Source organism: Amphichorda felina, assembly GCF_050947745.1.
Source record: "Amphichorda felina strain 45539 chromosome Unknown scaffold_7, whole genome shotgun sequence".
In the NCBI taxonomy this organism is placed as follows: domain Eukaryota; kingdom Fungi; phylum Ascomycota; class Sordariomycetes; order Hypocreales; family Bionectriaceae; genus Amphichorda; species Amphichorda felina.
The window spans coordinates 2,014,170-2,035,894 of record NW_028145043.1 but is presented as its reverse complement, the minus strand read 5'-3'; the positions used below and the strand labels follow the sequence as shown (position 1 = coordinate 2,035,894).

Genomic DNA, 21,725 nt, shown 5'->3' with positions numbered 1-21,725 from the left:
GGGGGTGCTCTGGAGCGTTTTGGTGTGTTTTGCGGTGCTCCGTGGTGCATGTACCGCTGATGTACCGGTACATGTTGGCGTTTCCAGGGCAGGCGCCGATGACGGGGACTTGGCAAGCACCTGCACAGCACTTGCAGGGTGGTACAAAGGTGGGGCTACCGGATCAGATAATTTCGAAACCGGCTCTTGCTCCGCTCCAGCATTTTATCAGATCGAATCGCATCACGACATTGGCTCGACCCAGCACACCGATCCCACCCGACCACCGACCACTCGCGACCACCGACCACACGGGAAAATGGCTCAATCTTTGGATCCGCTGCCACCCAGCGAACCCCTGCCCATGGCCTCACCGTCATTTCCCTGCCTCGGGGCATTTCACAATCCACAGACAGGAAGAGTTTTCGCGCCCCCACTGTTGAGGGGTTCCGTGATGATCTGATAAAAAAAAAAGGAGGAGAAGAGGGAAAAGAAAAAAAAAGCCAAGCCACCGCCGACCGGCAGGAGTGAGGAGTCGGGGTCTCAGCACACCCCCGTCCCCCTGGCTCGGAGCTCGGATCTGATAACTTGTTGGACGAGCCAAGAGAGGGGCAGCAGACGACCCGGCGATTCATCATTGTGGATGGGCCACCGATGCCTGAGCCGAGGACACGCTGGCTCTATGACACATTGGGTGGTAGAGATCCGAACAATGCACGGATCTACTGTTTGACAAGACGATCCCGTGTAGATGCGTTTCCAACACGTGGCTCGGAACCCAACAGAACTCATCATCAACTGACATATGTATGTACTACCATGTATGTAGATAAGGTACAGCAGGAATGCTACCCAACACATCTCTCCCGTCTCTCGGCCGTCTTATAAAGCCCTAGTATTAAAGGAATCGGTCCCCAAAGGTTACTCAAGTGTTCCACGGTGGAACCCATGGGCCGTCCTAGATTCCCCGCAACATGCCACGCCTCCTGCCCTCTAAGCTATTACTCTCCGAAGGTTTCCAACTATTCAACTTGACCTCTCTCATCACCTCTCTCCGTCGTTCCTTTTCATCACCACCATCATCACCACCGCCACCCCACGCTTCCACAATGGGTTCCATTCCAGAGTCTGCTCCTCCCCGCGTGAGGGTCTTCATCGCTGGCGGTTCGTACGCCGGCCTCTCCACGGCCCTCAACCTGCTCGATCTGGGCGAGGGTCTGTCATCGCGCCTGGGCCGCGAGCCGTATGAGCACCACCCCGACGTGCCCCGTTTAGATCTTCAGATCACCATTGCCGACGAGCGAGATGGTTTCTGTGTGTTCCTCCCGCCATATCACACTCTTTTGTATTAATCATTTGACTTACACCAACCCCCCCTCTCTCAGTCCACCTCATCGGCGCGCCTCTCGCCCTGGCCGACGCAGACTACTGCAAGAAGGCCTGGGTCAAGTTCGGCGACGTGACCGCCCTGCACGAGTTGCCCGGCAAGGTCAAGGTCCTTCAGGGCAGCGTCACGAGCGTCGATCCGGCGTCCCGCACCGCCACCGTCGTCGACCACGCCACGGGCCTAGCCGCTACTCACGAGTACGACTACTTTGTCGCCGCCACCGGCCTGCGCCGTGTCTGGCCCGTCGTGCCCCAGGCCCTGGGCCGTAAGCAGTACCTCATCGAGGCCGGGGAGCACATCCACACCGTCGCCAACGCGCGTGACGGCGTCGTGGTTGTCGGCGGTGGTGCCGTGGGCATCGAGATGGCCGCAGAGCTGAAGATGGTCAAGCCGCATGTTAAGGTCACCCTGGTCCACTCGCGCGAAAAGCTCCTGTCATCTGAGGGTCTCCCCGACGAGACGCGCGACCGCGCGCTGGAGCTCCTTAAGGAGGCCGGTGTTGAGTGCCTCATGGGCCACCGCCTGGCGTCGTCCGACAAGGTCGAGACGGTCGACGGGGCGCCCCGGTATGAGGTCAAGTTCACTAACGGCAAGACCATCGTGGCCAGCCAGGTCATCATGGCCATCTCCAAGAGCACGCCGACAACAGCGTACCTCCCCAAGTCGACTCTTAACGAGGAGGGCTACGTCAAGATTCTCCCCAAGTAAGTCACCATATCCCCCCCCTCCCCCCCTCCCCCCCTTTCGGTCAACTTCTATATACATGTGTATACATGGCACTGACACCCAACAGCCTCGGCTTCCCGGCCGACACTCCCAACGCTGACGTGCACTTCTGCGGCGGCGACGCCGCCCAGTGGTCTGGCATCAAGCGTTGCGGCGGTGCCATGCACCACGGGACCTGCATCGCCCAGAACATCCACCAGACCATCACCAGCAAGCTGGCCTCGTCACCGCACACGCCCCGCTTCCAGGAGCTGCAGGAGGTGCCACCCATGATCGGCCTGGCTGTGGGCAAGACCGCCGTTGCCTACGGGCCCGACGTGGGTACCGTGTCCGGCGAGGACGTGAGGCAGGCCTACTTTAGGGATGATCTTGGGTTTGAGAGTGAGTTGAGCCCCTTGGTCTGTCTGTTGAGAAGAAGAGTGAGACAGAGGCTAATATACACACAGTTGTCTGGAATTACATGAAGCTCGGAGGAAAGAAGGAGGAGGCCACCGCTTGATTTTGAGCTTGGATTATATAGGGACTTTGTTTCCCGAGGGGTATGGGTTTGGCGTTGGGCGGTGATTTGATATTTACGAGAGGACATGCATCATCATTTAAGCGATTATGATCAAGGCTACTATTATGGTATTAGCATTGAGTAGGAAAATTCCCTCTGAAAGGCAGAAAGCATTCGTATTTGCCTACAGTTACTCCGTAAATGGTGGTTAAATAATACCTAGCAAATCCATAGTGTGAAGAAAGACTCCATCTTGGGGTATCCGTATAGCCGGCTTGGCGTCGGTCGGATTCTACGGATACCCATTATTACATCGACATGTTTCGCACCACATTCGGGATATTCTGCGCAGTATAGCCAAAAAAAAAAAAACCCCTGGTCCGAGTATAATTCTATTATTCATCGCGTAAAAGTCCTTGGTATCATATTATTATCCATTACATCAAACACATTTGTTCGTTTTTCATACACTGCAACGCCTCGCCGGACGCCACAATCCGCACCGAAATTAATTATCCCATGCATAACTGCGTCAGTGTCTAGATGACGAGACCCTTGACCTGCTTGCGGTCCTTGACGTTGATGTCGCGCATTATGGCAACACCGCCGAGGGCAAGAATGAGGATCGAGGTGGCGGCGATGAGCATGTACCGCACCGCCTCACCGTACGAGTCTTGGATAGCAATACGGCCCTCACTGCCCCAAGGGTATGAGAGCTGGGTGTTGAGGTCGCCATAGATGACCATGAGGTTGGGGAGGTCCGCCTCGGGCAGGTGCTTGGCCAGCGCACGGGGGAAGACCTCCTGCCAGATGGCCGACGAGACGGTCAGGCCGATGGCACCACCAATGCTGGCGCACATGCCCTCAATGGCGAGGACGACGGCAATGTGCTGATGGGCAGCCGCTGCCATGATGGCGACCTGCTCGCAAATGACCAGGGCACCACCGGCAAATGCGATGAAGATCTGGCACATGACAATGTAGCCGATGTTGACATCGGGCTGGCGGAACTTGATCATCAGACCAGCGCCCAGCATGGTCAGAGGCACGCCAAAGTAGAGGGCAATCCACTTGAAGCGTCCGGTGTATCGGATGGCAAAGCCAACGGGGATGGAGAACAAGCACGACCCGATACTGTAGGTCTGCGACACGTAGGAAGCCTCGGTGACAGTCAGGCCGTTAACAACTTGGAGGAACGAGTAGAAGTACGAGTTCCAAATGTAGAAACTGATGAACAGGACGGCGGCCAGGATGCACGAGCCAATGACGGTGCGGTCGACGAGCAGCTCGTAGGGGATGAAGGTGACGGCAGCGAACCACTTCTCCCAGACGGCGAAACCAATGAGGAGGAGGATGCCGAAGACGATGAAGCAGATGACAAGGGCAGACTCCCACATCTTCTTCTGCATGGGGGCGAGACTGAACGCGAGCAGGAACAGCGAGAGGCCGGCAGTGAGAAGAAGCAGGCCGACAGCGTCGAATTCGCGGGCGTAGTGGAGGATGGACTGAAGGAGATTCCGGCCGCTCTTCCTGTTGGGGACAAGGCCCTGCTTCTTGGCCAGGCGGAAGTAGTAGGTAAAGAGAACCCAGAGGGGCATGGTGATGACGGGTGTGATGATGCTGAAGGCACCGAAGCCCCAGCGCCAGCCGGGGCCGTTGAGGAAGGCCTCGCTGATGGGGCCAGACAGCCAGGTGGTGACTGGGACGGGTTAGCTTCATCTCATCAGCAAGGGGAGTAAGGACCGAGGCATACTGATGTAGGGGGAACTGGCATAGGCAAACATGAGACCTCTGTTCTTCAGGTGCGAGGTATCAGAGATGAAGATACCCAGGCAGAAGCTGAGGCCGTTGTAGCCGACCCAGAAGAAGACCTGGGCAGCGGCGTACATCTCGACGCTGTTGCAGGCGGCCATAAGGACGAGACCCAGGGTGGTCAGGATGACAACGACGAGATAGCCAGTAGGGCGACCGATAACATCGAGGATCTTGGCGATGGTGAGCTTGGAGACACCGCCAATGATGCTGCTCAGAATCTGGACGGTGGGAGTGAGGGAGTGCTTCATGAAGGCGGAGGTGACAAAGGGCGTCAGGGCTCCGGTGGCGCCCTGCTGCATGGTGTCGACAAAGTAGATGACCCAGATCCAGACGTAGGCAACGATGAGGGCGGTCTTGGTCCAGACGGAGGTGGTGAGCTCGATGTCCTGGACACCGGCCTGGGCCTCTCTGTCGAAGGGCTCATCGCTGTCGGAGCCAGCGTTTTCGGGTTTGGCGACCGAGCTGGCCTCCTTGCGCTCAGCGCCGGCAGCGTAGTCGTCGACATTGTGAGCATTGGAGACTGGCTCCGTGGCGGGTGTCGCGGCGGACATGATGGTCTCCAGGTGCAACGGGACGGTAGCTTGAGGGTTGCGCCGAAGAGAGTGTCGCAAACTCGAGAGAAGGTTGGGTTGGGACCCTCGGTGAAGAGGCCCAGTCAAGTGGTTATATGGGTTCGCGGTATGGAGTCGCGGTTGGTCAGGCTTGTTCCCACCCTGGTCCAACTTTGGAGAAGTCACGAACGTGGCGCCATGTTGGGCCAGACCACTTGGAGCTACTGGTGCGGATTCCGATACGGGCTCGGCCTATTCGATAATAGTGCCCTTAAAGGGCCGCGACCGTGGCTGGCTGCCAGGTTACCTGGTAGTAATAACCTTATTCACGAGAAAAGTCTGCCAGGCTGCAATATCTTGTTGGCTGCTGTTCGGAGATGCCAGGACCGTGGGGCCTGGTACTACCATGTACGAGCATGTACGTACTCGTACTATGATGTAGGTTCCTCATTGGAAACATGGAATGGAGTTAGACACCACACGGAAATGCCCACGCGGGAGGGGAGAAACAGTCTGCATCTTGCAAAAGATCGGCCAGAGCCCTAGACAGCCGATGTGATACGCTGAAACCGGCAAACTGTTGGAGACCAATAGCGAATTGGCGGCCATGCCCAACCCGGACACGAACACCTAGGTAACTGTGTCGGCCAAATTCGGGTCACCGCTGGACCCTCAGTGTGTACTGTGTACCTATGTACATCGGCAGGGCTGGTTGGGGGTCCATAACAGCTGGGAGGGATCAGGACTCGTGTAAGTCAACGGATGGGGGCCGGAAGCGTTTTCCGAGGCTCTGAGTCTGAGTCAAGACACGATGGGCTCATCGCTATAAAAATCATTCCAGGTTGGCTGGAAGGCAAATTTTTCACCGGCTCCCAAGGATCTAATTGCCAAGAAGGTGCCGTGCTCGGAGGGCAAGTGCAAGGGTGGAATCAATGGATGGATGGAGTCGGGTGAGAAAATGAGCAAGATGTGGGGACAGAGCTTCTCCCGTGTTGATTGAGTTATCAGATTATCTGATCCGCTCTTGCCAAGTAGCGCCAGTGCCTGCCCAGTCCCTGGTCTGCAGCCCCCCGTCCCTGGCGCCACATTATGCATGAGACAATTCCCTCACCTTCTCTGTTGGTCTGGGCAAGAGCCGACGAGGTACCTCCTTGTCTCTGTACGCTCTTTGTACTGTCACGCGCGGCACTCGTCACCATCTCCACCAACGTGAATCCGACCAGCTTGCGTTCTCAACCACCCTCGAACCACGCCACAGCGTCTCTTCGACCACCACGATCCCCTGGGCCGACCAATGCCATTGCTCCGACGGATCAGATAATTTTCAGCGGAGCACCGTACGGCATCCGCCCGGCATCAAGCTCCGCTCCAGAGGTTAGCCTCTGGCACCTCTGAGGTCACTATGCCCCCTCCATGAGCCGAGGGGCTAGCCTACGATGGAGGTAACGTATTCCGTAGCTGCTCGCGCGCCCGTGGGGTGCATTGATGGCTGACGATGGTCGTCATCGCTGGACCCTGTCCTCCCCTCGGGTGAGCTGAGAGAGAGCTTTGGCGAGCTCTTTCCCCACCGCCAGCCAGCGACCGGGGATCATCGGCGTAGAGGTGGTGTAGTACTGCTGGCCCAATGCTTCACGAGCTGCAAACTGAAACGCAGACCTTTCCATAATCACCAATTGGCCTTACACCACCATCGCCAACATGTCTCTCATCCAACTGAGTGCCCTCTCCCCCGAGGAGACCATCATCAAGCTCCCTCATCCTTACCAGACCGAATACTCCATCCGCAAAGCCAGCGGCAGCGACTCTGCGTATTTCCAGATCGCCGTGAAACCCAGTGCCTCTTCCAAGCAGCCTTCTTTCGACCTTCATAACCCCAAGCTTCGCTTCACCGAGCCCATCGATCTCAAGTCCAGCGAGCTCCCTTCGCAGTCCAACAATGGCCCCTGGGCTCGAGCACGCCGCTCGCCAAGCTCTTCGGTGCAGTGGGACAGCGCCGAGGCGCCCACGCTCGCTCAGGCATGGCTTCTCCTCTATGTTCTCTTTACCGTGAGGCCGTCAATGGAGACGTTGCGTCTTGAGCTCAGGGGATCGGGAGCTCTGCGTCTAGGCCAGCAGCTGAAGGACGTCCTTCTCGCCATCAGCCACCCGCTGCCGGCCAAGCAGCAGCCTACCCCCCCGACGTCTAACGACGAGGATGTTGTCCTTGCTCTCCGGAGCACCTTCTGGCAGGGCGCTGGTTCGCCCTTTGGTCCTCGCCCTGCCTGGTGCCCCGATGAGTCGCCCTCGTCTCTCACCCAGCCCCTAGGCTCCTACCCGATCACCCCTCTCCACAATACCATGACTATCGAGTCCGCCGGTGACCCCCAGGACCCCGGGCGCCAGTACCAGGCATGGCACCCCATTCGTCCTGCCAAGCCTGCTCCCGGGGCCGTCATCTACAGCCGTTGGATCCCCCATCTCAAGGAAACCTTCTCCATGGTCTCGCTCGACTGGGAGGATGCGGAGCACCTGCGCCTGTTCCACGAGTGGCAGAACGACCCGCGCGTCTCGCAGGGTTGGAACGAGACGGGTACCCTGGACCAGCACCGCGAGTATCTGCGCAAGATCCACGTCGATCCCCATCAGGTTGCTGTTCTGGCCAAGTGGGACGACGTTCCCTTTGCCTACTTTGAGATTTACTGGGCCAAGGCAAGTCCACGGACCACCTCTATTTCCTCGCTTTTTTCAAAGGGCCCGTAGAAGATCAATTCGACTAACAAACAAAAAACAGGAGGACCGCCTGGGCGGCTATTTCGATGCTGGCGACTTCGACCGCGGCCGCCACTCCCTCGTTGGCGACGTGCGATTCCGAGGCCCGCACCGCGTCACGGCGTGGTGGAGCAGTCTCATGCACTTCTTGTTCCTCGACGACCCGCGCACCGTTAACGTCGTTGGCGAGCCCAAGGACGCCAACTCGACCGTCGTCATGTACGACCTGATCCACGGCTTCGGCATTGAGAAGTTTGTCGACCTCCCCCACAAGCGCAGCGCCCTCGTCCGCTGCTCGCGCGAGAGGTTCTTCCAGCTGTGTCCGCTGGGAGAGAGTGAGAAGGCAGTGGGTGGCATGAGGATTGGCCTGGTGCCCAAGTTGTAGATACGCCTGGGGCGTATGTAGTAGCTGGTGTAAAATATGCAAGACAAGTTGAATAAGAAAAAAACCGGCATTTGTCTATTTCCATCAAAACTCCATAACGATATTCGTGCCTATTGTACCCTAGGTATTTTTATGTACACATCACATTGCCAAAATCTTCATCACAGCTTGGGCGCCGAGGCCCTCTTCAGAATCTCATCGCCCAGCTTGGCCATCTCAAACTTCCTCACCTTGCCACTTCCCGTCAGCGGCACGGCGGCGGGCACGCCGCCCTCGCCCAGCCAGAAGATGTGGGTGGGCGACTTGTGGTTGCCGAGCCTCTTGCGGACCCAGTCGCGCAGCTCCTGGTCGGCGGGCCTGGCGTGGCCCTCGGCGAGCTCGAGGAAGCTGCCGACGACCTCGCCGTAGTGCTCGTTCTTGAGGCCGACGACGACGGCGGTGGTGATGGCCGGGTGGGCCACCAGGCGCTCCTCGATCTCCAGGGGGTAGATGTTCTCGCCGCCTGTGAGTTTTGTTCCATGTCAGTGAATTTCCTTTCTTCTTCACCCGGGGCTGTATATCCGGGGAGGTTATTTTATGCTTACCGCGGATGATAATGTCCTTGAAGCGTCCCGTGATGGAGCAGTAGCCCTGCTCGTCAAAGACGGCCTCGTCGCCCGTGTGCAGCCACAGGACGCCCGCGGCGTCGCGGATCATGGTCTCGTTGGTCTTCTCCGAGTTGTTCCAGTAGCCGGCCTGCAGCTGGTAGCCGGCGATGCACAGCTCGCCCCTGGTGCCGACGGGGACGATGGCGCCGTCGCGGTCGACAATCTTGGCCTGGGCGTGGGGCATGAGGGTGCCGACCGTGGTGAGGCGGCGGTCCATGGCGTCGTCAGTAAAAGCGTTGAAGCACGTGGGCGACGCCTCGGTGAGCCCGTAGCTGCTGGTGAACTCGGTCATGCCGAAGCGGTTGACCAGCAGCTCCATCAGGTACCGCGGGACGGGGGCGCCGGCGATGATGCCCGTGCGGAGGTTGTCGCAGTTGAAGTTGGGGGGCAGCTTGGACTGGAAGAGCGAGTCGAACATGGCAGGGACGCCGTGGACGGCGGTGCAGGCCTCGTCGGAGATGGCCTGCAGGGTGGAGGGGATGTCGAAGACCTCGGCGGGATAGACAATCTTGCCGCCGTGGGTGACGATGGCCAGCAGACCCAGGACGAGGCCGAAGCAGTGGAACAGGGGGGGAGGGCAGCACAGGATGTCGGACGAGCTCAGGCGCATGCGGTCACCGATGAAGCGCGAGTTGTTGACCAGGTTGTGGTGGGTGAGCATGGCAGCCTTGGGCAGCCCCGTTGTGCCGCTGGTGAACTGCAGGTTGACGACCTGGTGTGGCAGCACCTTGTTCATGGCGCGATAGAGCTGGCTGTGGCTCTTGCGCGACGTCGACTTGATGAGCCCTTGGTACGTGGGATAGTCGCCGGCCTCGCCTCGCAGGATCACCACCTTGGGCCCGCTGCCCTCGTGCTCGAGCTCCCTGAGGAGCCGCGTGTTGTCGAGCCGCCCAATGGCCTTGGTTGTGAAGAAGACCTTGCAGTCTGAGAACTTGAGCCCATAGATGGCCTCGGTGGGCGTGTAGGTGTTGTTCAGGATGACGAGGATGGCGCCAATCTTGGCGACGGCGAAGAAGACGGCAGCGTACTGCTCACAGTTGCCAGCCATGATGCCCACGCGGTCTCCGACGCCGATGCCCATGTCCAGCAGGGCCTGGGCCAGGGACGAGCTCTGCTGGTTGAGGTCATTGTAGGTCCAGCGGGCACCGGTCCAGGGGATGACTATGCACTCCTTGGTGCCATGTTGGTATGTCTGCAGTTCGAGGAGCTCACCCAGCGTCAGGTCGACGAGGGGCGGGTCGCTGGGGCCGTGGAGGAGAGAGAGCTTCTGGGGCGAGGGCACCCTTTGGGGCACGACGGCTGTGGGTTCGACGGCCATGGTGAAGGGGGATTCAGCTGTCCTCTTTGTGCTATACTGGATGATCTTGGGGAGTATAATTTCTCAGAGAATTGGTGTTGTTGATGGCGTCGACAGCCTCCAGATGAGTCCTGGGCGTCTGGAAGCCTCGGCCCCTCAGGCCTCAACACCATGGGCTGGTAGGCTCAGCCCACGACAGCTCTGCACGGCCATTGCTTGTCCTGCAGAAACTTGGCTCCGTCATCTGAGTCTCCGGGGCTGGCCGAAGTCGCAGAACCTCAGTGGGGAGGCTGGAGAAAGGCCTGAATGGACTCTCAATGGAACTGGATGGGGCCAGGAGGGGTGTGATTTGCGGCGCCAAAAAGGGGGGGGGGGGTCCATCTAATCTGATGATCTGATAAGATTGAATCTCCACTCCATCTCGGTTTCATCAGACAGGTTGGAGCTGCTTGCCGGCCAAACACCCATGTCGAGGCCTTGGGGCCACCCCACACGCGCTGGCAGCAAATTTTTTCCCTTTTTTTCCCCTCAGCTTCGTTGTGGCTTCATAGCCCACATGCCTGTCGGGGTCTTACACAATACATATCCATACTTCGTACATACGATGCATGTAATGTCGGTGGACCAGACCCCAGTGCTAGCGGATCGCTGTTGCGGTATTTGTTGATTGGGCCGTGGCTCTTCGAGAACTTTGAAGTGTTCGGTTTCGAGGCAGGGTTGGCCGTTAGTCTAGCCTAGCCTAGGTCGGTGTGATGCTCGGATCTTTGCTGTTCGATGGGTCAACTCCTTGACCTTGTCGTGACAGTCGTCGACTCATCGATGTCGGATTCAGACCATGTGGCAGCGTGGCAGCCCACCGGGCCACTACCTACCTCGCTGGGCCGAGTGCCAACCCGTGTGACTCCGAGCTCGATGCCGAAAAAGTTATCTGATCCGCGCCCCCGCTCTCTGGGCTCTCGGGCCACATCCAGGCCCACTTGGACGCAGAAGAATGGGCGATGATGGTGTCCTCTGGTGCCATCTGGTGGCCCTTGAGGAGTTGAGATGTTTATCTGATCCGACATCTCGACGCTTGTTCCTCCATGTACCTCCAGGTCCCACGTGTGCCCCCAAGCCGAAGTCGCAGCGGCAGAAGCACACTCCAGCTTTGCTCAATGGGTGGTTCGCACTCCCCGCGCCGATTGGGTAGGTGTCGTCCGTTTCCAAGAACTACCCGCATCATGATGGATCCCCCAGCGTCGTGCCGACGGCCGATGCTGGGAGCTGCAAGTGCTCGAGCTGTGAGTTTATGTGAGACCTCTGACTGCAGCTTGTGTCGATCCCACAACTCTTGCCATAGAAGCAACAACCGCAGCAGCTACTGCAACAATAACAACACCAGTATCACGGTTGCCTGGCCCTGATCACACAAGACGTCCGTCATCTTCCATGCCTGGGAGAGCAAGTCTTGGCCACTGACGTCGGTATGCGAACCATCGACAACGACGGTGGCGGCGGTGCCAGTGGCAGGCCAGCCGAAGACCATCTTGCCAACGGAGTTGGAATTCAGAGCCGTGCGGGTGAGCGATCCGACAAGCCTATCCCCAATGGAGCTTCCATCGAGACTCCCGCAGCCTCAACTACAGAGGAGCAATCTACCGAGCAGCCTCCCAAGGAAGCTCAAGCTCCCACCACCACAACAACCACAACCACGACCACGACCACAACCACAACAACAACACCACCAGTCCAGAGCACAGAGGAAGCCTCCGAGGTGAAGCACAATGCGACCACCGAGGACCTGGACCAGCTGTGGAAGTGGAATCATGAGGTCCCCCCCGTGCTGCCCACCTGCGTCCACGACATCATCGCCGAGCAGGTGCGCGCCCAGCCCGACTCCATCGCCGTCCAGTCCTGGGACGGCTCCCTCACATACACCGAGCTCGATGGCCTATCGTCTCGCCTCGCCCAGCACCTCGTCTCCTCGCGGGGCGTCACCATCGGCACGCGCATACCGCTGTGCTTCGAGAAGTCCATGTGGGCCGTCGTGGCCCTCCTGGGCGTCATCAAGTCCGGCGCCACCTTCTCCCTCACCGACCCCAGCCAGCCCGAGGCGCGCCTGCGCACCATCGTCGAGCAGACGGGCGCCACGCTGATCATCACATCTGTCGCCCAGAGCCCCCTGGGCCGGCGCATAGCCCAGGACGGCCAGGTCATTGCCGTCTCGCGGGACTTTTTCGACGCCCTGCTGGAAGGCGAGTCGTCAGCGGCATCTGCATCAGCAGCGCCCACTGTGCTCCCCGTCGTGCCCCCCTCGACCCCCATGTACATCATCTTCACGTCCGGCAGCACGGGCAAGCCCAAGGGCGTCATCATCTCGCACGAGAACTACACCAGCGGCGCCATCCCCCGCGCCGAGGCCGTCGGGTACAAGGCCAGCTCGCGGTGCTTCGACTTCCCGTCGTACGCCTTCGACGTCAGTATCGACTGCATGCTGTGCACCCTGGCTAGGGGCGGGCGCGTGTGCGTGCCGTCCGAGGAGGGCCGGATGAACGACCTGAGCGGCGCCATCCGCGGCAGCAACGCCAACATGGTGCACATGACGCCCTCGGTCGCCAGGGTCCTGGACCCGGACATCATCCCGTCGCTCGACGTCCTGGGCCTGGGAGGCGAGGCGGTGGCATCCAGCGATGCGGCCGCCTGGAGCAAGACCACCAACCTCATCATTGCCTACGGCCCGTCCGAGTGCACCGTCGGCTGCACCATCAACAACACCTTGGACGTGTCGACGGGCATTGGGAAGGGCGTCGGCGGCGTGACGTGGATCGTCGACCCCGAGGACCACAACCGCCTGACGCCCGTGGGTGGTGTTGGCGAGCTCCTCATCGAAGGCCCCGTCGTGGGAATCGGGTATCTGGACGAGCCAGAGAAGACGGCCGAGGTCTTCATTGACGATCCCACTTGGCTCACCTCAGGGCATGGCACTACCCCTGGACGCCGTGGCCGCCTTTACAAGACGGGCGATCTGGTGCGGTACGAGGCGAACGGATCGGGCTCGATCGAGTTTGTCGGAAGGAAGGATCAGCAGGTCAAGCTGCGAGGTCAGCGTGTGGAGCTGGCCGAGGTCGAGCACCATCTGCAGGCCTGCCTCCCGTCTGGCGTCAAGGTGGCTGCCGAGGTCATCAAGCCCGAGCAGGGGGCGCCGACTCTGGTAGCCTTCCTGTCAGAGCCTCAGCCAGCGGCTGAGGCTCCCGTGGGCGATGAGCTGATCATCGAGCCTTCCGCAGAGCTGAGCGCGGCCATCGCCACGATAGACTCGACGATGGGCGCCAGGGTGCCCAGGTACATGATCCCTGCTGCCTTCGTCACCCTGAGGGAGATGCCCACGCTCGTGTCTCGCAAGATTGACCGCAAGAGCCTACGCCAAATCGGCACCTCCATCCCTCGGGACAAGCTGAGCCGCTTCCAGTCCGCCGAGGTCCTGGACGAAGAGCCAGACACAGATGCGGAGAAGCAGCTGCAGCGGGCATGGAACCAGGTGCTCGGCCCAGACACCCGCATCTACAAGCAGAGCAGCTTCTTCAACCTGGGAGGAGACTCCCTCCGGGCCATGAAGCTCGTGGCCGCAGCCCGTGAGGAGGGCCTGATCCTGACCGTCGCCGACGTCTTCACCAGCCCAACCCTGTCTGAGATGGCAGAGAAGGCAAAGGTGGGATCCGCAGCTACGCAGGAGATCATCCCCCCCTTTTCACTCCTCGAGAAGGACTGGGCCCCTGAGCAGGCCTGCAGGGACGTGGCTGAGCTCTGCGAGATCAGCCCAGACGTCGTCGAAGACATCTACCCGTGCACCCCCCTGCAGGAGGCGCTCATGGCCCTCTCCGCCAAGGTCAAGGAGGCCTATGTCGCCCAGCGCGTAGTCGAGCTCGACAGCAAAGCCGTCGGGGAGAAGCTCATCGGCGCCTTCGACGTGGCCCAGAGGGACTGCACCATCCTCCGCACGAGGATCGTCCAGGTTCCCGGCCACGGCCTGGTGCAGGTGGTCGTCAAGGGGGCCCTCCAGTGGCACTCGGGCACCAAGCTGGACGAGCATCTTGTCGCCGACAGGGACGACCCCATGGACCTGGGAAAGCCTCTGGTGCGCTACGCCCTCATCGAGGACTCGGCCACGGGGAAGGTCAGCTTCGTGATCAGCATGCATCACGCCCTGTACGACGGGTGGTCGATGCCCCTAGTGGTCGACCGGGTCAACAAGGCGTTCCAGGGCCAGACCCTGAGCCGCCCAGCCGAGTTCAAGCACTTCATCCGGTACCTGATGGGACGCGACCAGACCGAGTCGGAGACCTACTGGCGCGAGAAGCTGCAGGGAGCCAACGGGCCCCAGTTCCCCTCGCTCCCCTGGGCTGGCTACCAGACACAGGCAGATTCGCTGCTCGAGCTGTACGTCCCCCTGGAGCAGCAGCCTGCATCCAACACCACCGTGGCTACCATCATCCGCGCCGCCTGGGCCCTGGTTGCCTCGCGGTACATCAACACCAGCGACATCATCTTTGGCGAGACCCTCACCGGTCGTAATGCACCCATCATCGGAGCAGAGGAGATCGAGGGCCCCATGATCACCACGGTGCCCGTCCGTGTCCACGTGGACCGCGACGCCAGCGTGTCCGAGTATCTCCAGGACATCCAGGAGGGGACCGTCTCTCAGATCCCCCACGAGCACTTCGGCCTGCAGCACATCCGGCGTCTCAGCCCCGATGCCCTGGAGGCCTGCGAGTTGAGGACGGGTCTGGTCCTGCACCCGAGCGTTGCCGAGGAGCCCCTCGCGGAGGATTTGCCCGCGAACCGCCTTGTCCCCGCTGGGGACGCAGAGGCCGCCCAGGAGGCCCTGAAGTTCAACACGTACGCCCTGATGCTTGTGTGCTCCATCGACCCCAAGGGGTTCCTCATCATGGCCAGCTTCGACTCCAACACCATCGAGAAGCCTGTCATGGAGATGGCTCTGGAGCAGATGAAGCATGCTGCCCAGCAGCTATGCAGCAGGACGTCCGAGCCCGTTGCCGATATCTCGCCTGTCGCAGGGGTCGATGTCGACGGGCTTGTGGCGCTGGGGAGACAGCCCATCTCAGACCCTATCCTGAGCGAGTACCCAGGTGCATCATCCGCATATATCGTGGATCCCCGGGACAGCAGCCGGCCGATTCCTCTTGGAGGCATTGGTGAGCTCCTCTTGGGTTCCTCGACTGATCTCCAGCTCTCAGAGATCGCTAAGCCGTCCTGGATCCAGGCAGAGGCAACGACACCTGAGACCCAAGAACCCATGATCAAGTTCTACAAGACTGGGAAGCTAGCCAAGTACACCCCAGACGGCAAACTTTCATTCACGGGGGACGGCAGCGCCAAGAAGGACGCCATCACCACCCAGGCCGCCCAGGCGCCAGCCAAGAGGGTCTCCGCGAGCTCGAGGAAGCAGAAGAAGCTGAGGGCCCTGTGGAGCCGCGTGCTGCGTCTCCCCGAGGACCAGATCGGGCTCAACGACAGCTTCTTCAACCTGGGCGGCGACTCCATCTCCGCCATGAAGCTCGTCTCCGAGGCCCGGGCCGAGGGCATGACCCTGACGGTGATGCAGATCTTCCAGAAGCGCTCGCTGTACGACCTGGCCAGCGCCGTCAAGGAGGAGCAGGCCCCCGCCGCGGCGGCCAGCCAGGTCGACGCCTTCTCGCTCATCGACTCGCCTGCACCGCAGGACTTTGTGCGCGACATTGTGCGGCCGCAGCTCGCCAGCCCAGAGTACAGGATCGCCAACGTGCTCCCCGCGCGGCCGCTGCAGCAGATCGCCGTCAGGGGCACGACGCAGATCCCCCGGTTCTCCGCGCGGTACGAGCTCATGTACTTTGACCGCGCGGTGGACCGCCAGCGGCTGCTGCGCAGCTGCCGCGAGCTCATGGAGCGCAACGAGATCCTGCGCACCGTCTTCGTCGAGCACGAGGGCCGCGGGTACGGCGTCGTGCTGGAGGAGCTCGAGGCCCCCTTTGTCGACTACGAGACCGACGGCGACCTCGAGGACTTCTGCAGGCAGGTCTGCCAGCTCGACGTCCTGACCAAGATGCCCCTCGGCTCGTCCTTTGTCAAGTGGTACCTCGTCCGGGCCGACGACGGGCGGTCCTGCCTCATCTTCCGCCTGTCGCACGCGCAGTACGATGAGATCTGCCTCCCGCTCATCCTGCGCCAGCTGTCCGCCCTGTACGAGGGCAAGCCGGTGCAGGACACGATCCCGTTCTCGTCGTACGTTGGGCACGTGCTGCGTAAGACCATCCCCGAGAGCGTCGACTACTGGAGGGACCTCCTGCGGGGCTCGTCCGTGACGGTCCTGAAGCCCGACGCTCCCCCGGAGCGCAAGAGGCACTTTGCCATCGAGAAGACGGTCGACATCTCGTCCCGGCCCCGCGAGACGACGGCCGCCACGCTCCCCACGGCGGCGTGGGCGCTGTGCCTGGCGAGGCGCCTGGGGCTGCGGGACGTGACGTTTGGAGAGGTGGTCAGCGGGCGCAACATCGACTTCCCCAACGCCGACGCCGTGGCCGGGCCGTGCTGGCAGTACATCCCCGTGCGCGTCAGGTTCGACGGCGCCTGGACGGGGCTCGACCTGCTGGACCACGTCCAGCACCAGCACGTGGCCAGCTCGGCGCACGAGTGCATGGGCATCGACGAGATCTCGCGGAGCTGCACCGACTGGCCCGCCACGGTCGACTGGTTCGACACGGTCGTGCACCAGGACGTGGAGCACGTGGAGAGCCTGGGGCTCTCGACGACGGGGACGCGCATGGAGACGGTGTACCTCCACGAGGAGCCGCTGCGCGAGTGGAAGATCCAGGCCTTCTTCAGCGGCGAGAAGATGACCCTGGAGATTGTCACCATCGACAGCTGGGCCGACTACGCCAGGGGCCTGCTGGACGATCTGGTCGAGGTGGCGCGTGGCCTGGTGGAGGCGCCTCGCAACCGCCTGTTTGCCCAGGAGTCATAGTGTTCTAGTTGTATGAGATTCATGAAATCATTGGCAATGTTTGAGTAATATCACATGGACCAGAGATGGTTGCAGATTCGCAGACCGCTACTATAAATGACTTCCACGTGATCGCCTCCAACTCGTTGGGCATCGAAGTCTTGGGCAGCTCAACGCTCCGAGGACCTGTGCCACGAGACGAGAAAGGCCGCACTAAACTGACAATATGAATATGTGGGTTTCCAGCCCAGCGCTGCGGAAAACAAAAATTAGGTAATAATAGGGAGGGTATGCGCAAACGTGTATCCGAAACCGAGTTCCCAATCCCCCTTGCCATGATGCCCACCAGAACAACACTGGGCATTATATGAATGTGCCAAATGCGCGCCGAGCATTCCCTGAATGGTATGTATCTCTCCATAAGCACCTCCCCCGCGCCAGTAAACATGCCCGTGAACCCTTCCCATTCGTAAATATCATCCGTACGCCGTGTCATCACGAGTCGTCAATCTCTTGGGGTTCTTTGAAGCCCGAGGCCATATCGCTGTGCCGCAAGACGACATCAACGGTGAGCCGTCTTCTCTGGAGCAACCGGTGCGTCCATGTGCGGATGCATCGGGGAGCCGAGCCCGAATGCCTTCTGCAGGCTCTGCCTCACGCCCTTTCCGGTCCGGGACTCGGTATCCTTATCCCGAGAGAGGAATCCGGTCAGGCTCAAACGTCTTCCGTGGTGAGCAGGTTTGTCGTTGGTATTCACAGCAGCTGCTCTCTTCTTGTTACGGGCGGCGTTGTGGGCGTTAAAGATGGGATCGACTGGCAGAGTAGATCGCGGAGGCCACTCGCCGTCTCGCTTCCAGCCAGCCACGCAAGCCCCAATCATGTCGGATAGGTTGATAGGGCATGCCGGTTGCAGGTTGTGGACAATAAGCTTGTCATACAGCTGCAGGTAGTTTCCGAATGTGATGGAGGCTCGGAGCGGGTTGCTTGGGGGGAGGATCGGAGGGGGGACTGGGACAATCGTCTCGACAGGGCACAGCTCGACAGAGGCGTCCGCCGAGCCAGTGGAACTAGAGGCCTTGTCATGATGCTTGCTGGGTTCCTTCTCCGCCTCCCTGTGCGGCGATACCTCGGACAGCACAGCCGAAGCCCCTGATTGGCTGTTGGCGCCCTGGGACGAAGTAGAGGAGAGACGGCGGAAGAAGAAACGACGGGACGAGCGCTGTGAAGAGGGCGATTGCGGCGTCTCTGGCTTCGCCCGTAGTCGCACGGTCCTCGCGTGAGTCCAGGCATTGCGCCGCGCCTCAAAGCAGGCCAGCCCCTCGTTCCACTCGATCTCCTCTCGGAGCTCTCGCCGCTTCTGGGCCCGCCGCTTGAGCCGCAAGACCTGGGGGTCAATTCCCTCTTGTTGGTCTTGTGTTCCAGTTGCGCGGTTGGTAGTGGGCTCCTCAACCGGCGCGTCCGAGTCCCAGTCGATCCGAGGCTTGTAGTGGGCAGGATCAGCCGTCATAATGCTGTAGACCGACTGCGCGTCGTCGTCCTCATCATTGTCGCCCATTTCGAGGTCTTCAGCGGGATCGGATTCCTCGTCAACCTGGTAGCCGGCATCGTCGTTTGGCTCGTCTTGGATGTTGGCGTGGTCTCGCTGTTCAAGCGTCTCGGGTTCCTGCTGGACGTCGGCAGCAGCAGGCGCGAGCTCGCCGGCAGGAATTGGTGGCCAGTTGAAGACCCAGTCGTTGCGGACCTTCTCGGACAGGTAGCGCCGGATGGCATCTTTGACCTTGGTCTTGTCCCTGCTCAGTAGGTCGGCATGGTCGTCGCTGCTCCAGTCAGGAGGATTTGTGGGCAGCTGCTGGGCCGGGGGCTGCTGACGCAGCTTGGACAGCGATAGAGATGTCCGGTGGTTTTTGTAAAACATGTTTGTAAATATCATGCTGAGTAGGCGTGTGAGAGCGGAGTAGGTTTGGGGTCGGCGGTGGATGGCGGTCCGGATCGGAACGTCGGTGGCAAACTCTCTGAGGGACGTTTACTATGCGAACCGGTCGTGTCCCAACGGCGCAACAGCGGGCGGTGGAGGGCGCTGAGCAGCTGAAGCACGAGGCGTCTCAGTCCCAGCCAAGTCGTGTAGTGAAGAGGAACATGCGCGGACTCTGGGTGGAAAGAGGTTTGGAGCAAGTCTGGTGAGGGAGGCAGCGGGAGGCGGCTGGAGGCGAAGATCAGGGCTAAAAAGCCTGGCGCTGGTCGGTCAGGTCCTTGGCAGGTCCTGGTAGGGCCAGCCCACCTAGTGAACCTACTATGTGTGTAGTAGCTGGACCAGGCCTCGTCCAGCAAACTCAGACTGGGCCCTGGGGGCGCGGCGACTGGGCTGGCTGGCTGGTGCCACTGGTGGTGAATGTGGGTGGTGGTGACCTCGGACTGGGGGAGTCAGGACTGGGAATGGAGGGGTCTTTTTTTTACGTGTACGACGTGTGGAGCAATGCTGCAATCCACGGACAATCATGGCACTCTGCCAGCACTCTACCACTCTCTCGAGGTTCTGGGCTGGGGCATGTGCTCCTTGCCCAAGGCGGTGTAGCGCCCACGCCGCTCTCCAAATTGACTCTCGGATGCCCGGAGCGCTGAGGTACCCAAGCAACCTTAAATTAAGATACGAGGACATTGAAAAATAGCCCAGGCTATGCCTAGACCAGATATCAATATCTCAGTCTACTTGAGCAGTTTTCAATTGCCCTCGTTTGTCATGGCTGATGCGAAAGAAGTGGCAGACGACCCTTCTGCACGGGCAGCTCCGGGGTCTAAAAGCAGCGAGGCGCCCCAGAGACGGGCAACTGCGCTCCAGCAGCCCCACAGCTGCCAGTCTTGCCTTTGCGTGACGCTTGTTCGCATTTGGGGGAGGGGGGATCGCAGATCGCAAGTGGCGGCAGGCGGGCAGCAAGTTAACAAAACCCCCTTGCCTTATGGTTTCTTACATCAGTAACATCACGGGGCCGCGATCTACAGTTGTGCCCCCGTGCATCGGCACATAATCCCAACAAAGCTCGCCCACTCTCGTCGACATCAATAACTACGAGTACGAGTACACAGTAGCAGCCGAGGGCACGGTGAGCTGGAAACCACGTCATGCATCGGAGCCGGGTGGCATCATCTGGGCCATCATCTCCAGCGCCTCTGGGCTGAGAGGGTCCCGGCCCGCAACGCGGGGTTGCGTTGGCCATGGGCTGATGATCTACTACTACCTACCTACTACCAGACGACCTCCGCGGCTCCGCGGACTTGCCAACTTGCTCCCAGCAAACCTCGCATGTTCGCTGCCGCTCGCACGAGGGCAGCAACTTGGGTCCGGACCGCTCCGTCGCAGCCAACCGAGAGTAGCAGAGGCACCACTGACCATGCCAGGGCCCTTGTCAGACATGCTGCGCGGTGGCCTCATCGCCACGGCCAGCCACGGCCCGTGACGCTGTCCAGTGGTCCAGCCGGTCAACGGCCTGATGCCCCAGCGGTCCCGGCGGGGGGAAGCCTCTCAGCCTCAGGTCAAAGCTTTTGGTCGTGTGACTCGATCCCAGTCGCAGCTTGTCTCACTGTGTCGGCCTCTGCAGGCGCCCTGAATTGGCCACCTTGGAACAAGTTGCGCCAGGGATGCATCGATGCATCTGGGGCACCAATTCCCCCCTCCCATTGGCTTGTCCCCGCTCCGGAGGCTCTCGGTGAGGATGCTTCTCATCGACTGGTCTTGGAGTTCTGTCATAAAACGTCCTCGTCCTTCGTGTCTGGTCCACCTGGTAACGTAGCCCGGCAATCATGCCACGCAGACGCACCACTTCTCCCCGAGACATTCGTGGGCGTCACGTATATTGCCATCGTCCATACTCGTATGACCTATACCTGCTCAGTATCAACCAACCCCTCTCCAAGCTCAGTCTCTGGGCTTTCATTCTTTCCTTCCAACGACTTCTTCCCTTATGTTATTACCCCGTACTATCAGTGTGATTCGAGGCGCGCCCAGAGCTTGGCATTCTGTCTAGCTCCAGGGAACAACCCCTACCTCACAACTCCACGGTTCATTGAGACCTCGAGCACGCAGCCGCCGTAGCCCAGAAACCCCGTCAACGTCCGATGTTCGCCTGATGGTGCCGGGTGGCTGCATCCCATGGTATGAAAGCCAGGGCCGTGTTTGCGTCGTGTCCTGCAGCAACATCCCGGCTCCCGACAGCCATCCCGAGATCCTCCTCCCCCCTAAGACATCCTCGAAAAGGCTCCAGTTGCCAGGCCTCCTTGCTGGCATCAATCTCGAGTCCAGAAAAGGGCGTATCCTCAATCAAACAAATTCGCAACCACGGCAGCAGCAAGCACTGGGTCTACGGCGCCATCAAGTCGCGATTTCATGTTTCATAAGCGTGATACTACTACTACTACTACTACTACTACTACTACTATGCCCCAGCAAGTTAACTTCCACCTCCCACTCTAAGCCACATCCTACAACGGCCGCAAAAGATAATATATGAAAAACACAATGACATTCCCAGCAACAAATATCATCTCAGGGTATCAATTCCAAAGAAAACCGACCGCCCGAGTTCATAAGCCGTTCAAATTCCAGCGGCGGGCCAGGCCGCCCCCGGAAGCGCGTCCCGGAGGCTGCTATCCATACACAGCGGTACAGCTGGCGGACATCTGGCACGTCATTCCCATCGTCTCCTTTCATCTCAAAATGAACA

The 21,725-nt window shown here is 60.1% G+C and overlaps 6 protein-coding genes across 6 annotated transcripts; 3 read left to right on the top strand and 3 right to left on the bottom strand.

The window, feature by feature from the left end:
* Positions 1-1,088: 1,088 nt before the first annotated feature.
* Positions 1,089-2,591, top strand: ACO1O0_007431 (uncharacterized protein; the record flags this gene model as incomplete). The annotated part of the gene is made up of 4 exons (XM_083196804.1): positions 1,089-1,293; positions 1,365-2,070; positions 2,160-2,473; positions 2,539-2,591. 4 exons carry the CDS (start codon positions 1,089-1,091, stop codon positions 2,589-2,591), a joined length of 1,278 nt encoding a protein of 425 aa, XP_083048012.1.
* A 539-nt stretch (positions 2,592-3,130) lies between these two features.
* MFS2_2 (uncharacterized protein) lies at positions 3,131-4,957 on the bottom strand (the record flags this gene model as incomplete). Its single annotated transcript, XM_083196803.1, has 2 exons — positions 3,131-4,290; positions 4,345-4,957. The coding sequence occupies 2 exons, from the start codon at positions 4,955-4,957 to the stop codon at positions 3,131-3,133; spliced, it is 1,773 nt and encodes a 590-aa protein (XP_083048011.1).
* Positions 4,958-6,655: 1,698 nt separating this feature from the next.
* On the top strand, positions 6,656-8,090 carry SAT14 (acyl-CoA N-acyltransferase; the record flags this gene model as incomplete). Its single annotated transcript, XM_083196802.1, has 2 exons — positions 6,656-7,609; positions 7,728-8,090. The coding sequence occupies 2 exons, from the start codon at positions 6,656-6,658 to the stop codon at positions 8,088-8,090; spliced, it is 1,317 nt and encodes a 438-aa protein (XP_083048010.1).
* Positions 8,091-8,251: 161 nt separating this feature from the next.
* On the bottom strand, positions 8,252-10,055 carry ACO1O0_007428 (uncharacterized protein; the record flags this gene model as incomplete). Its single annotated transcript, XM_083196801.1, has 2 exons — positions 8,252-8,592; positions 8,675-10,055. The coding sequence occupies 2 exons, from the start codon at positions 10,053-10,055 to the stop codon at positions 8,252-8,254; spliced, it is 1,722 nt and encodes a 573-aa protein (XP_083048009.1).
* Positions 10,056-11,287: 1,232 nt separating this feature from the next.
* On the top strand, positions 11,288-17,031 carry ACO1O0_007427 (uncharacterized protein; the record flags this gene model as incomplete). Its single annotated transcript, XM_083196800.1, has 2 exons — positions 11,288-11,314; positions 11,416-17,031. 2 exons carry the CDS (start codon positions 11,288-11,290, stop codon positions 17,029-17,031), a joined length of 5,643 nt encoding a protein of 1,880 aa, XP_083048008.1.
* A 541-nt stretch (positions 17,032-17,572) lies between these two features.
* On the bottom strand, positions 17,573-18,925 carry ACO1O0_007426 (DUF4050 domain-containing protein; the record flags this gene model as incomplete). The annotated part of the gene is made up of 1 exon (XM_083196799.1): positions 17,573-18,925. One exon carries the CDS (start codon positions 18,923-18,925, stop codon positions 17,573-17,575), a length of 1,353 nt encoding a protein of 450 aa, XP_083048007.1.
* Positions 18,926-21,725: the final 2,800 nt, after the last annotated feature.